Below are 16,152 nucleotides of genomic sequence, written 5' to 3'. Positions count from 1 at the left end.
TGCGTGGACCAACTGGCAAGTATCTTCACTGACATTGCAACCTCTCCCTGACGAGTCTGTAATACCTACATGTTTCAAGCAGACCACCATAGTCCCTGTGTCCAAGAAAGCAAAGGTAACCTGCCTAAATGACTGCCGCCCCGTAGCACTTACGTCGGTAGCCATGAAGTGCTTTGAAAGGCTGGTCATGGCTCACATCAACACCATCATCCCGGAAACCCTAGACCCACTCCAATTCGCATACTGCCCCAACAGATCCACAGATGACGCAATCTCAATCACACTCCACATTTCCCTTTCCCACCTGGACAAAAGGAACACCTATGTGAGAATGCTGTTCATTGACTACAGCTCAGCGTTCAACACCATAGTGCCCACAAAGCTCATCACTAAGCTAAGGACCCTGGGACTAAACACCTCCCTCTGCAACTGGATCCTGGACTTCCTGATGGGCTGCCCCCAGGTTGTAAGGGTAGGCAACAACACATCTGCCACGCTGATCCTCAACACGGGGCCCCTCAGGGGTGTGTGCTTAGTCCCCTCCTGTACTCCCTGTTCACCCACGACTGCGTGGCCAAGCACGACTCCAACACCATCATTAAGTTTGCTGATGACACAACAGTGGTAGGCCTGATCACCGACAACGATGAGAAGGCCTATAGGAAGGAGGTCAGAGACCTGGCAGTGTGGTGCCAGGACAACAACCTCTCCCTCAACGTGAGCAAGACAAAGGAGCTGATAGTGGACTACAGGAAAAGGAGGGCCGAACAGGCCCCCATTCACATCGACGGGCTGTAGCGGAGTGGGTAGAGAGTTTCAAGTTCCTTGGTGTCCACATCACCAACAAACTATCATGGTCCAAACACACCAAGACAGTCGTGAAGATGGCACGACAACACCTTTTCCTCCTCAGGAGACTGAAAAGATTTGGCATGGGTCCTGACCGGTTGCATCACCGCCTGGTATGGCAACTGCTCGGCATCCAACCGTAAGGCGCTACAGAGGGTACTGCGTACGGCCCAGTATATCACTGGGGCCAATTTTCCTGCCATCCAGGACCTATATACTAGGCGGAGGAAGGCCCAAAAAATTGTCAAAGACTCCAGTCACCCAAGTCATAGACTGTTCTCTCTGTTATCGCACGGCAAGCGGTACCGGAGCGCCAAGTCTAGGTCCAAAAGGCTCCTTAACAGCTTCTACCCCCAAGCCATAAGACTGCTGAACAATTAATCAAATGGCCACCCGGACATATTATCTATGCGTAGTCACTTTACCCCTACCCACATGTACAAATTACCTCGACTAACCTGTACCCCCGCACATTGACTCGGTACTGGTATCCCCGGTATATAGCCTCATTATTGTTATTTTATTGTGTTACTTTTTATTTTATTTTTTACTGTAGTTTATTTTGTAAATATTTTCTTAACTCTATTTCTTGAACTGTATTGTTGGTTAAGGGCTTGTAAGCATTTCACGGTAAGGTCTGCACCTGTTGTATTCGGCACATGTGACAAATGTATTTGATTCGGAATAGTCGTTTTTCATTAACCATAATCAATCACATTTGTTACTGTGACCTCACACCGCTGACTTGATTTGCAATCTGAAAGTGATATGATGTAAATGTTGAAGGGGAAGAGCCGGTCTGTAACGTGATAACCATTGAATGTGAAACATAAGAAGATGAAATGTGAGAGAGAAGTCAATATACTCCCTGTCCTGTCCCTCCCCAAGGCTGATATGTGAGTGTCTCTGAGAAACCCTAGGGTCAGTACTAATGGGTTGTGTGGCCACAGTCACGGCATATCACATGATTAAAAAAGAATGAACAAAACCCAGTGACTTTATTTTAGTCCACTTTATTTAAAGAGAAAACAGATAAAACAGTACATACATAATTTGAAAAGAATTCCCAAGTACAGACACCCACCATTACACAGACATTTACACATAGAAACGTAAACACACACAGAAAGACACACGCAAAAATGGGGCTCCCTTATGGAACAGGATGTTCTAAAACTGCCAAGGAAAACATAAGTAATTTCTCAAAAGGTAAGTCATCTTGGCTCAGCAGATTTATGACCACAGAAAGAACATCTACTGGTCAAGCCATGATTTCAACTTTTTCTAAATACAAACCCTCAAGCAAAAACAAGAAAAAAGCTGTACTAATAAAATGCAACGTTAGACAAAAAAAAAGCAGCTATTGAGCAATAGTGGAAAATGGAAAGAAGTGTGAGAGAAAAGAGGGAAGTGTAAAGTGGAAGGGGGAACTATCTGAGGTGAGGACTGTGTGTACCATAGCAAATACTGGCTGTCTGTCACAATGAAGTGTTGCAATAAGGTGTGTGCTTTCCTGATTCTCTGGAAATTCAAGGGGACTGAGCCAAACCCCAGAAACACACACAAGCCCTTTTAACAGATAGGCAATGATACCGGTGCGAAAAACTAAAGTAAAGATAGAGACACATGCACACATACACGCACACACACCAATCAGACAAATTAACGGCAATACATTTTAATTTACAAAAAGACATACATATATAACCACTTTAAAAGAAGTCAACAAAGAACACATCAATAAAAAATAAATAAAACGTATGTCTAAAATATTTTACAACAAAGGAACTATAACATCAGACCACACAGCTCAAAATGGAAACCGATATTTCAACAACGACAACAACACCAGACAGACAAAGAGAAAACAGGATGCTGGTCAGATGAAAGAGCCCGAAATGTCAGACAGCCTACAGACTGTTGTCGCCTTGCAATGTAACAGCCAACACCAGTCTGATAAGCTATCTGACAGGCCGAGAGAGTAACGGACATGCCTGAGACACACACACACACGCAACATGAGGAAAGAGGAGGAAAAAAATCCTTCCATTACTTACCCTGAGAGAGTGAGGCTTTATTTGAATGGCGTGATTAGCAGAGCTGCAGCAGACTGGAGGGAGGCTGAGTCTCTGTGCATTCAACAGTGCCTCTCTGTTTTGAATCTACTCGACTGATTCGTCTCCTGGCTCTGTCACTGGGGCAGTGCAGCGAGTTCATAGGAGGGTTCACTGGAGGTAACGCCACAGACCCTTTTCACTGCGCTCTCCCTTTCGCTCTCTTTCTCTCTCTGCTCGCTCTTCCCCCCTTTCCTGCCTGTCTGCCCGGAGCTCCCAAACCAACATACCAGGGCAACAGTACAAAAAAAATACAAAAATAATTCACCAGCAATTACGAAAAATAGGAATCTTGGATCACAAGCCAGCTGACGTTATCCAACAAGCATAAGACAGAAAAAATATACATATTGATGACATAACATCATTTAAAGTGCTGCCCTTCCTCCCAGCGGAATTGTGAACATGAGCTTGCGGAGCGTTCAAGCTTTACATGGGAGTTGAGAGAGTGCAGAGGAGTCTACTGCATTAACACACACACTGTCTGAAACTCCTTCCACAGTCAGGCACTGAAGACAAAGGAAACACTTACCACGAGCTTCAAACCTGGCACAACCCCTAAAAGATCATATAAAGTAAACAGATACCACCAAACACAACTTGGGATCTGAATGAAAGGCTCTATAAGGAAGAGAGTTACAGAAGTGGCACAAACACAGATCTGATTCAATCCATCACTGCATCTGGTTGGTTGAGCAGCCCCAGGTCTGACTCATGTGCTCTCTTACTGGAAGTAGAACAATAACTCCAGACAAAGGGACCAGCAGAATGATTCATGGACGATTTATGAAGTCTGACCCAAAGGTGCTCACTCTGTGGAATTTTACAGCATAGAAATGACATCAATAGTAGCATACGTACAGATAAAAATCAAGTGATTGAACTCCCTGTTTTGATTTATTTGATTTATTCTATCTACAGCAGATTTGTAGAAGTGAAGTTATGAAAATCATATATTATCATAGCTATATTTACAAGATGTGCAGTCCATGTACATTCCTTGTCTATGCCATTTCATATTGCCATAATGCAACAACATTTCAAAAAACAACAAAAATCACAACTCCTAATAAATTAACTGGGAAAAAACAGATTAGGCCTTACACAACTTACATAATATATAACCTCAGTCCCAGCATTACAGTACACTCACCAAATAATTTAAGTAATATAAAACCCATCCAAGCCAAACATAATCATTTAAATAAACAGGCTTTATGATAAGACCATTTGTTCTAGTAGTGGAAGCTGGACCAAAGAGTACTTAAAGCCTCGCAGAGGAAAATCAGTACCAGTAGCTGCTAACCCACCCACACACAGTCACTGTAGAGCTGCTCAATGAAATGGATGTCCTATCCATACAGCACCACACCACATAACCAAGCACCTACCTTATAGTGAACAACCGCTGAGGAAGCAAAAAACTATGGGCCATCATCTCTATAAAAAAAAAGCCTTGTAAGTGAATAAATTAAGTCCAAGTTCCATGTAAACGGATAACCTTCAGTACCACTACAGAAACAAAGAAAACGGTTACTTCATATGGATGGATATCCATCGATCGATAACATGGACGCCCATACTTCGGATTATGGCGGTTTGTGTCTCATTGGAGATTATTGGAGATAGAGAAAAAAGAGGAGGAAGCAGCAAGTTTGTGCTGAGGGTTTTTTGACCGAGAGCCCAGAATGTGTGCTAGGCTAGCTGCTCTCCTCTCTTCTCAGTGTCGCCTTCACTTGGTTTTGCCCTCAGAGTACTTCTGCTGCTGCTGGCGCTTGGCATAGCTCTGGGCCATGGAGTTGACAATGGAGCAGACAAAGAAACAAACCATGACCACGATCACCTTCTCAAAGCCCCACGACAGCCAGTTTTCATCCTGCGAGGAACGGAACAGAAACAGAAGGGCGAGACCCTGGTCACTATGGAGTCGGCCTTCCCCACGCAGTCCCTAGCATCTACAGTCCCTGATGCTAAACTAGAACCTATGTTCTATCTGTGTGGGATGAGATCTGCTCCCACATCCATCCATGTGCAGGACAGAGAGAGATAGAGATCAGTGGTAGTAAAAAGCAAACCCGCCAACCTCCTCCCTCGCCCCCGGTGACCCCAACTGGCAGCCTCCTTCTCCCCAAAGTTAAATTGCCTCGCTTTCTCTCCTGTAACTGCAGGAGGGTAAGTTACAAGAAAAAAGGAACGTTGTTCTAGAAAGCCTTAATCTCTCGTTGTGCAACTAAATCTCTCCTTTCCTTTTCTCTCTCTCTCACTAGCTCGCACATCGGATGAGGGGAAAAAAAATAAAAACGTTTTCAATGAATCACTTCGAGAGAGAGGGAGTGGGAGAGAAAATGAGAGAGAGGGAGAAGGAGCGGGAGAGGGAGACAGAGCGAGAAAGAGAGAGAAAAAAGGAAGGAGAGATAAAAAAAAAAGAAGCTTTCAAAGAGATACGGCTCCAGCTACAACTGGCTCTTTTTGTTCCAGACGGCTTTTTTTTATGGATTGTCAATGGCAGGGCAGGGGGGACCCGCCCCCCAGTCAGCACTAGCAATGGGTTCAGGCGGGGCACTCTGTGACACGGAGGAGTGACTGAACACTCACACACTCCCATCCACTCAGACTAAGCATGACTCAGCACACCTACTGCTAACACTGTTAAGTACTAACAGTGCTACATTGCTAATAGCACTACAGCCAGACCCTACACTGGCCCCCTCTCCCTTAGCCCCAGCCCCCTCCTTGCCTCCCCTCAGTCTGCCCAGCCCACCATGCACCCAATGAACCTTCTCCCTGTCATTCTAAACGTGCGCAGAGGCCCTGAGAGGTCCAGTACTATTACATTACTACTGCTGGACTACAGATCATCTCCACTGTATATATTCATCCCACTACTGTAGAAGAAAGAGAGTCAGGGAGAGATGGGAGGAATGAAAATCTGAGAAAATAAAATATTAAATAAAAAGTGAATAGGAGATTGAAAGGAAAGTGAATAAAAAAAAAAGTAAATTACTGAAAGAGAGGGAGACAAAAAAGAGAGAGAAATAGAGAGAAGATAAAGAAAGAAAAGTGGAGGGAGTCTAAGAGAATGAGAAAGAAAGGAAACATTCTTTAGAGAATAGAGGAAGGCAGTAGAGTAGAGTAGAGTAGAGGATGAGGCCCTGGATGAGGTACTTACGGCTGGGGTCTCCTCTCCCGCATGGTGGTGCATCTTGGCTCTCTGGGCCTGCAAGTACTCCCTAAAGGGCTTCTGTAGAGAGACGCCCAGCACTGGGACAGCACTGCCACACAGCCAACAGATAGAGGGAAGGAGGGAGGGTGGGATGGAGGGAAGGAGAGAGACAGAGGGGAGGGAGGAGGGGAACACAGAACACGTCACATCATTGTTACTCACCACCAAGCCAAGGGCAGCAACAAAGGGAGACATGCTGTCCTCCCTCCTGTACAGTGCTGCCTCCCTGTTTCCTCCCTCTCTCTCTGCATCCCTCCCTCTACACAGAGAGCGAGAGAGAGAGAGAGAATGTGCTCTCAAACAGCTCATCCCCACAGACAGGAATTCAGAACAGACCCAAAAAAAGGAAACACTGAAAAAGTACAGGATGTACTGAGAGCTACATATCCTAACACTTCAGCTTGTTTTAGAACAAAAAGAGAGAGAATAAAAAGAAAAGTGGAAAAGTTGGCTTGTCCTCTAAGTTCACAGACACACACTCCGGCTCTGGCAACCACACACACACTCTGGCACACATACACACACACACATCCGCGAACCCGTTCAACTCCCCTGCAATGCTCCTCTCCTCTCCGCTGCAGCAAGCGAGGAGAAATGAATGACTTCTCAGAACTCTCACATTTATCACCAGCGGTTCCTGTAAGAACTGGTTTCAGCCAATTAATGAGGAAGTGAGTCGTGCCTGTGTCATCACTGGCTGAGAGAGGGGGAAGGCCCTGCCCTCTACCAGCCATAGGATGAGGAGGCTGCTGTAAGACAGCCCATATTAGGAAAACCCTTTACAAGATTCAGCCACCAACTACAAGCACACTACCACCCCCCACCTCACACACACACACACAAAGAAGAAAGGAAGAGGAACAGAGACAGAGAGAGAGAGAGAGAGCAGCAGAGAGAGAGTGTGAGAGAGAGAGAGAATGCTCTGGAACAGAGAATGGCCCATCCCTAGACAGGAGTTAGTGATTAATCACTAAACAAATAGATACTAAAGACCTTACACTCTTCAGCAGCACAACTCTGTCAATTATAGCCCATTACCACCATTGTTAAAAGCATTCCAACTCCTGACTTCTACATCTGTAACGGTGTTGTGGGGGTGGTATGTCCCAAGACACAACTCAAAGCGCAAACTGTATGTTCACAAAGGCATACACTGTAGACTTTATAGGACCAATAACTTTTTCTTTCAAACTACACAGTCATTTACACACTGAACACACACATGTGCACGTGTTCTCTCTCTCTCACACACACACACACACACACACACACACACACACACACACACACACACACACACACACACACACACACACACCTTCCCTCTCATTGTGTGAGAAAACAAGAGTTGTCTCAGCCTGTTGTCACAGCAAGCATTTGCATGAGTTTACAACAGTTATGGTTATTTTAATCATTAACCAAACACAGAATAACGGATATCCTTGTCATGAATGGAAAGAAAAAAAAGTCACAAAGAAAAGCCTAGAGATGGATCATGCTCAACTGACACAATAGAGAATGCACAAAAGAAGATCCAGAGGAAGATGAGTGGATTAAAGTTTCATCCCCTCCACCATTCATCCTACACATTCTATAAACACTTTTACACACATATAAACCAAACTGCTTCCAAGATGCTAATTAGTACAACAATCCTGGTAATAACTTAACACTAAGACAAATAAATAAATTCAAAATCAGATCAGACATTCAATTTCTGACTGACTAAAAATAAACTGACAAGAACAAAGAGAGCAAGTCAGGGTTTGAGAAATGGCGGGCACAATTCATGTCCTGTACGATGAGCAACACTGAGTCATGAGCCTGACACCAAAACTCAACAAGTAGACAGAAACTCAAACCTAACAGTCACAAACATGCTTTTAATACCTCAGGGCTGTATCTGTGTGTCTTTATGTACATAAAACTGCCTGTTTTGAGCTTTTGGAACTATCACAAACTTTCGAGAACTTTCTACAGACCAATGCTTTGTGAACCTTCTGGACTTGTGTTGTGTTATATACCTGTAAGTATCTTTAAAACCATATGTTGTGCTGTATTTTTGTAAGAGGCTCAGACAGTGATTGTTATGTATTTTTGTTCAAGGGGAATGATACATTCAGACTGAGGACCAGTGAGAATGTGAGTATGTGGAATCTGGAAAATATATGATTTCTGAAGGTATGCATTAAAATATATGTGATAAAAATAAATGTGATGGGTCATTATTGTAGTAGATATTCTCTCTGTGAGTTTTTAAATAAAATGTTTTCTCTTCAATTATTTTTGTCACCACACCCTGAGTTTGCTGGCTCTTTAATCATAAGAGGGAGAATTTGGCAGTAGCCGTATTTCAGTAAAAGTCTAATAAAATAGTACTATTCAGTAAACAATAAATTCCTGCTATTTGCTCAACAGCTACTGAACAAACCTTGTAACCACCATGTTTGTTGAAATCATGTGGTTTACAATACTATAACATCAATATATTTACTATAGAGGTACAGTGTGGGTGTAATAGCCCCCCGTGTAGCTCAGTTGGTAGAGCATGGCGCTTGCAACACCAGGGTTGTGGCTTCGATTCCCACGGGGGGCCAGTATGAAAATGTATGCACTCACTAACTGTAAGTCGCTCTGGATAAGAGCGTCTGCTAAATGACTAAAATGTAAATGTAATAGGGTTGGTGGGTGGAGAATAACTATAATTCAATGCAAACAAGAAAAACCTAGAAAACCAAAATGACACTTTTAGAATTAGCCTAACAATCAAATACAAAAATAGGATTTCCCTATTAAATAGGAATATGGCTTATCTAGTTCCCGTAATAAGGATATAAAATAGATCAGTCATAATTGATGCGTATGGATTCTAGCTAAAATAACGTCACTGATTTCAAAATAACATTTCTCCCTAAATGAACAACAAGCAGACATAATTATAGGCAACTGAACAAAAACATATCACAAATTTAAATGATAGGAGATTTGAATCAAGTCATGCATTTATTCTATAATCCTAAATATATTAAAAGCATTAATCTAATACAACTAACTATGCAACTAAGTAAATAAATCTAAGTATAAAACCAACAACAAATTCTACAATCATAGTAGTCTATTTCTTGACTGCCTTCTACCAATGGTCAAAAACATAATTTTAGTACTTAAGGACTCTATCTTTCTCTCTCTCTGCCTTGTGATTTTGTGATACAGTATCTGGAACTTTTGCAAAATAATACTTTTGTGAACATTTTGGTTCTATAAAATCCCTATAAAATATATTTTTACACACCAATTTCTAAAATAAGTTAGTTTTTTCATGTTGGTAAGAGATGCTACTGATTTAACTATTGTTGAACAAATGCTACATTGAATTCTACATTGAATTTCTCACATCTAATGAGATAACTATATTTTCAGTAAACTATAATAAGGGAGTCCAACTTGCAGTAATATTATGCAATCCAACGGGAGAGAAAACATTGCAATGTCTCCAACGGGAGACAAACCTATTTTAAATGTGCAGTTAAAAAAATATGTCAACATCAAAAACAAAAAATAGCATACATTTTTTCTCCTCATTTTTTCAGATAATTTTAACTATTGATGAATTAAGAAAACTCAACAAATGTACTAGATCAGACAGGTCTTCATTCAGTGACTCACAATATACCAGAGCCTACATAAATACATCTAACAAACATATTCAAACTGAAGCTACATATGAAGTCCCTACAATAATCTACAAATGCATAATAAAGGCCACTTATATGCAATCAAAAGTTACCAAAAGCCTTCAGAGCTAAGACAAATAATACAACTTATGGTTAGATTTAATCAATATGCAACACTGAGGGCAAATATACGGCATCATTGACCAGAAGAGGTGGTATGTTTGGACTACAGAGCCCACGCTAAAACAATTATGTGGACAAAACGTGGGAGCAGCGGCTATTTGATGATGCCAGGTGGGACACAGGGGGTGCCTTTATGACTTGTAATGCATCACTGACCTAAAATAACAGATCACTTTTGCAGCAAACTGTCAGTGGACACTTACTTTTTTACATTGATATATTAGATCAGCTCCTGTGCCACATTTGGGTGTACTAACTCTCTTGTTAATTTTATGAAGCCTGTATTGATCCATTTAAACTAAGTGATGCATAGATTCATGCAGGGATGACCTTATCAAGCAGATGATGAGTCTTATTTCTCCTCACCCTGTGAGCTCACAGCACTCACATCTCAGGTCAGTGGTGGGAACTGAGGACTGACTCAGATCTAGGGGAGGTATAGGTATCATCACACACACTGAGTGACACACACACTGAGTGACACACACTGAATCATACAACAACTGAAGCAAACATGCATGCACACACAGTGACAGACAGACACACACACACTCCATACACTGACGGTCAAACGGTCAAATCGACAGTGTTCTGCCTAATGATGGGGGAGACGAGAGGCTGTGACTGAAGCCCTGCCAGCAGGACTGACTGGGGGGACCTGTGGACATCCACATGCTGACAGGTAAGAGATAGGGCCTAGGCCATTCTTAGAAGAATGGAAATGAAAATACATAATGCATCATGATATGGGTGTCTGTCTGCAAGAAACAAGCAGTGCCAAATCAAATAGCCATGGTTTCATTTCGCCCGTCAGCGATTTGAGCTCCCAGTCTGGCTTTGAAGGTCTACTTGTCTACCCACTCATGGCCAAGTCACATCAAGGAGGAAAAATCAACTCATTGTTAAATAACCAGGGAGGTGTGGAATGTTCAGATGCTGAGGCATGTTCTTAAGATCTCACAAGGAGACTTGCTTCCTTACTGAAACCACCACCAATACATCCTCCTCCTACATAGAGGACAAAACATGAAAGGGTTAATTTGTGACCGTCAACAACGGCCCGTTTTTAATGAGCTATCATTTCCTTCTGCCGCGTTAGAGAATAATCCCTTTTCTTTTGGTGCGTTCATTTCCTTGAGACCAAATTCCACAGAACATGAGTCAGAGGTAACCTATGACCCCTGGCTCCTTGTGAAGCTGCCCGACACACACACACGCGCTCTTGCTCTCTTACACAGAAGCATGCACATACACATACACATGCACAAACACTTTATCTCTCTCTCTCTCACACACACACACACACACACACACACACACACACACACACACACACACACACACACACACACACACACACACAACCACAAGCAGCCACAATACACACATGAAAAATAGTGGCGCAATCATACATAACCACACACACACCCCCAACCCAGGGGCAGGACATGACAGAAATAGAGAGCAATGCTCATATGACAGCGAGCACAGCTAGCTAAAACCCCTGGCCAGGTCAAACTGGTTACAACATCACAACAAAGAGCTTAGGCAACCGTTAGTGTTACTCAACACAACACCGTCAGGGCCCAAGTTCACATCAAACATAACACTTCTTCCAGTACAACCAGATGCAGCCAGAAACTCAGGTTTGGTGTTAATGGCATTGTGTTCGTCTGACCTGAGACAATGAAACCTGGAAGTCTTTGTCACAACTCTGAATATCTATGATTAAACCACTCATCATAATGCCAAGAGTGTGCAAAGCTGTAATCAAGGCAAAGGGTTGCTACTTTGAAGAATCTCAAATATAAAATATATTTTGATTTGTTTAACACCTTTTTGGTTACTACATGATTCCATGTGTGTTATTTCATAGTTTTGCTGTCTTCACTATTATTCTACAATGTAGAAAATAGTAAAAATAAAGAAAAACCCTGGAATGAGTAGGTGTGTCCAAACTTTTGACGGGTAGTGTCCTACTGGCGGTATTCATTTCATCGCTCGGCGCCGGTGGGTAGTTTATGCAGCAATGCACAACCGTGCTCGCGGTGGCAGAAGGGCGGGGGAGGGGACTTTTATTTCAAGATTATCTCGTTTGATAGACAATTAGTTGCATTTACAGTTACAAGAGAAAAAAGAGACAAAACATTTGTAATTTGTTTTAAGAAACACCACCAATCAAAAGGGCACTTTTTTAATAGGAGGGCAAAAGGCCAGGTGCTCCAGCAGGGTTATATCTGTGCACATGCCTGCATGTAATAATAGCCCATGTAGGCAAGCAATAACCCCTGATAATGATTTGTGAAGAGTGTAGAAAAAGTTAGTTGAGTTACGGTGATAAATACGGTGAATTCCATGTCTCACTGTGTCAGCCTGATCTGGTCCTGTTGAATCAGGCTCTTTCCCAATGACTTCATCACTAAGGCATGGAGCCCGCTCCTGGATGGAGATCCCCCTAGTACTACCCAGCCAGGGTGTTTATCACAACCCTGCCTGCTTCCCTCTCAACTATCTGTTGCAGACACACACACACAATTACACAGTTACACACACACACACACACACACACACAATCTATCTCACAGACGTACTCTCAGACAAATTCACAAAAAGGAGGGAGCACTAAACAAAGAAGGGAGGGAATGGATGAGATCATTTCTTTTTTGGGAATGACTTATCAGCACGGGTCTGCAGGGAGGGCCTTCCCCCAGGGGTGCCCACTGCCAGGAAACAAGGAGCACCAATTATATATAGCACTCTGTTATTCCTGTCATCTCCCATGCACATAGTCCTATAAAACAGCCCCCAACAACCCACCAACAACCACCCAGGTCTAGGCCTGTGAGTGGCTGAGGAGGTGTGATGAGGTGAGAGGTCTGTGTCACTCAGTGACTGTGCTGATGGCCTTTCCAGAGGTAGGGTGTGGGGAGTGGGAGGGTTGACTGACTCACAGAGGGATAGAGACAGCCAGGACTAGCCAGGCCAGGATGCCCAAGTTGGAACGCAGAGGAGGCCAAGAGGAGGGAGGGAGGCAGGGGAGCAGGGGGTATGGGAGGAAGCTAGAACCAGAGTCCAGTCAGTATCCATCCATCCTGTGGTGGCCGTTCTGCCTGGACAGATCTGCTCCCGTTGATCGATGGCCACACTACTTAGTCAGAGACACTCCACCTAGGTTGAATATCTCCCTTTCTATATTTATTGTTGCAAAATCGTCACACCATTTCAGGACCACTGTCAGCAAACTAATTATGTAAGTAACAAATCTATGACTGACCAATGCAGAATGTGTGGCTTATAGAGTATGCAGTGAATAATGGGTGGCTGTGTACATGCGGCTCATATAATACATTCACCTTGTTGATAATCTGCTTTGACAACCCACAGGTCACCACATAGGTTACTATGGAGCTGGAGAAAACCACAGGCTGCAAGACAGTCTTTCGCTCTAAAATACTGTACAATATGTTCTACTTACATTACATGCATAAAAATAGCAACACATTAACAAATAGCAACCATTTAAGATAAATATATTATTCGTACTCAATTATAATATTTGTATTGTCAGACCTCTGAACAAGGGAGAGAAAGTGTTTCAGCGGTGAATCATGAGGAGTTTTTCAGTCTCCCCTTTGAGCACAGTAATAGTCTCAGGTTTGTGGCTAGGTTGTGCATACGCCTTGGGCAGGATGTGTCTGTCTGTCTGTCTGTCTGTCTGTCTAATGTACAGACAGCCAGTGAAAGTACTGTTCAAGACCTACTTTGTTGACCTTGCCCCTTCCTAACACTACAACGATACAAACTAGCAATTGTCTCTTGCTAGTTCCAGTGCTTTACAACCACTGTTATTGCCTCAGGTGAAAAAGTATTTACAGTGCCTTCAGAAAGTATTCACACACCTTGACTTTTTCCAAATTGTATTGTGTTACAGCCTGAATTTCAAATGGATTACATTGAGATTGTGTGTCACTGGCCTACACACAATACCTCATAATGTCAAAGTTGAATTTCTTTAATTATTTTTATTTATTGTGGAGGCCAGGTCATCTGATGCAGCACTCCATCACTCTCCTTCTTGGTCAAATAGCCCTTACACAGCCTGGAGGTGTGTTGGGTCATTGTCCTGTTGAAAACAAATGAAAGTCCCACTAAGCCCAAACCAGATGGGATGGCGTATTGCTGCAGAATTTTGTGGTAGCCATGCTGGTTAAGTGTGCCTTGAATTCTAAATAAATCACAGACAGTGTCACCAGCAAAGCACCCCCACACCATAACACCTCCTCCTCCATGCTTTACCGGTGGGAACTACACATGATCATCCATTCACCCACAACGTGTCTCACAAAGACACGGCGGTATGAACCAAAAATCTCCAATTTGGACTCCAGACCAAAGGACAGATTTCCACCGGTCTAATGTCCATAGCTCGTGTTTCTTGGCCCAAGCAAGTCTCTTCTTCTTATTGGTGTCCTTTAGTAGTGGTTTCTTTGCAGCAATTCGACCATGAAGGCCTGATTCACACAGTCCCCTCAACCAGCTGAGAGAATGCCAAGAGTGTGCAAAGCTGTCATCAAGGCAAAGGGTGGCTATTTCAAGAATCTCAAATATAAAATGTATTTTGATTTGTTTAACACTTTTTTGGTTACTACATGATTCCATATGTGTTATTTCATAGTTTTGATGTCTTCACTATTATTCTAAAATTTAGAAAATAGTTTAAAAAAAAGAAAAGCCCTTGAATGAGTAGGTGTGTCCAAACTTTTGACTGGTACTGTATATTTTCAAGCATGGTGGTGGCTGCATCATGTTATGGGAATACTAGTCATCGGCAAGGACTGGGGAGTTTTTTAGGATAAAAAGAAACGTAATAGAGCTAAGCACAGGCAAAATCCTAGAGGAAAACTTGGTTCAGTCTGCTTTCCAACACACAGGGAGACAAATTCCTTTCATAAGGACAATTACCTAAAACACAAGGCCAAATATACACTGGAGTTGCTTACCAAGACGACATTGAATGTTCCTGATTGAGCTAGTTATAGTTTTGACTAAATTGTGAATATTTATCTAAATTAGATTTCTGTATTTAATTTTCAATACATTTGCAAACATTTCGAAAAACATGTTTTCACTTTGCCATTATGGGGTATTGTGAGTAGATGGGGGAGAAAAAATGTAATCCATTTTTAATTCCGGCTGTAACAAAAAATGTGGAATAAGTCAAGGGGTATGAATACTTTGAAGGCACTGTATGGTCAATCAAAACATAAAAAAATAGTAACTAAATTTTTATTCTCAATATAAATAACCTCAAATGTTCCTTTAAAAAAAAACATTTAAAACTATTAGTTGAAGACCATAGATAAAAATTAATGCGAAGATCTGATAATTGCAAAATTACCTATGAGTACTATCAAGTAAAACATTGTTCTGGTAACAGACAGACAGCGCTGTAAAGCAGGCCTGTGACTCAGGACGCAGGGGGAACAGAAGTGGACTGGACGGCTCTTTGATGACTTGTCCATCTCTGGGGAGAGGTGGTCATACAGCACTTCATATAGCATCATCAGCATCATACAGACAGATCATCATTATACACAACAATAGACCACAGTCTGATACTAACCTATCCAAAACACTCACACGATGTTGACTAAAATCAGACAGGAATTGTGCCATTAGATTGTCATAATAGATTTGTTGTTTGTTGCTAATTTAATCAATGAGGCTGTATGAATGAAAAATACTTGAAACTTGATGAAATGAACCAATTAACTGACTCATAAATTAATTAATAACTGCATAGTTTGGTAATGTTTGTAGAGACACGTTTTGATGACCGGATGGGATGTCTAGGAGGGGAGGGGGAACAGGAGACAAAACAAATGAATCAGGGATGAATAAAGCAGGAAGTAGCGGGCTGTGTGATTACTTTCACGCCAAACTCAAGAGCCTGACACATGACACCGGACCCAGTGCATTGATCTGACCCCCTACTTCACCCCCATCTCCCCCACTCTTACTCATCTGTACCATAAACATACACAGAGAACAGAACACAGAGTACCAACCCCTTCACAGGCCTTCAATGTGATAATGACCACATATATAC

At 42.4% G+C, this 16,152-nt stretch overlaps 1 protein-coding gene across 5 annotated transcripts in view; it reads right to left on the bottom strand.

Annotated features, from left to right (window-relative positions):
- Positions 1–1,846: 1,846 nt before the first annotated feature.
- The window catches only part of LOC121579763 (vacuole membrane protein 1), a 96,434-nt gene continuing 82,128 nt past the window's right edge, over positions 1,847–16,152 (bottom strand). For all 5 annotated transcript variants that reach the window (XM_041894641.2, XM_041894639.2, XM_041894640.2 and 2 more), the window contains 2 exons: positions 6,133–6,235; positions 1,847–4,839 (listed from right to left, as the gene is read on the bottom strand). In XM_041894641.2, coding sequence (XP_041750575.1) covers positions 4,696–4,839; positions 6,133–6,235 — 247 coding nt within the window. In that variant the 3' untranslated portion in view covers positions 1,847–4,695. The remainder of the gene's footprint in view (positions 4,840–6,132; positions 6,236–16,152) is intronic.

The sequence above is a fragment of the Coregonus clupeaformis genome, chromosome 13 (genome assembly GCF_020615455.1).
Source record: "Coregonus clupeaformis isolate EN_2021a chromosome 13, ASM2061545v1, whole genome shotgun sequence".
NCBI lineage: Eukaryota > Metazoa > Chordata > Actinopteri > Salmoniformes > Salmonidae > Coregonus > Coregonus clupeaformis.
This window is presented reverse-complemented; position numbering and strand designations above follow the sequence as displayed.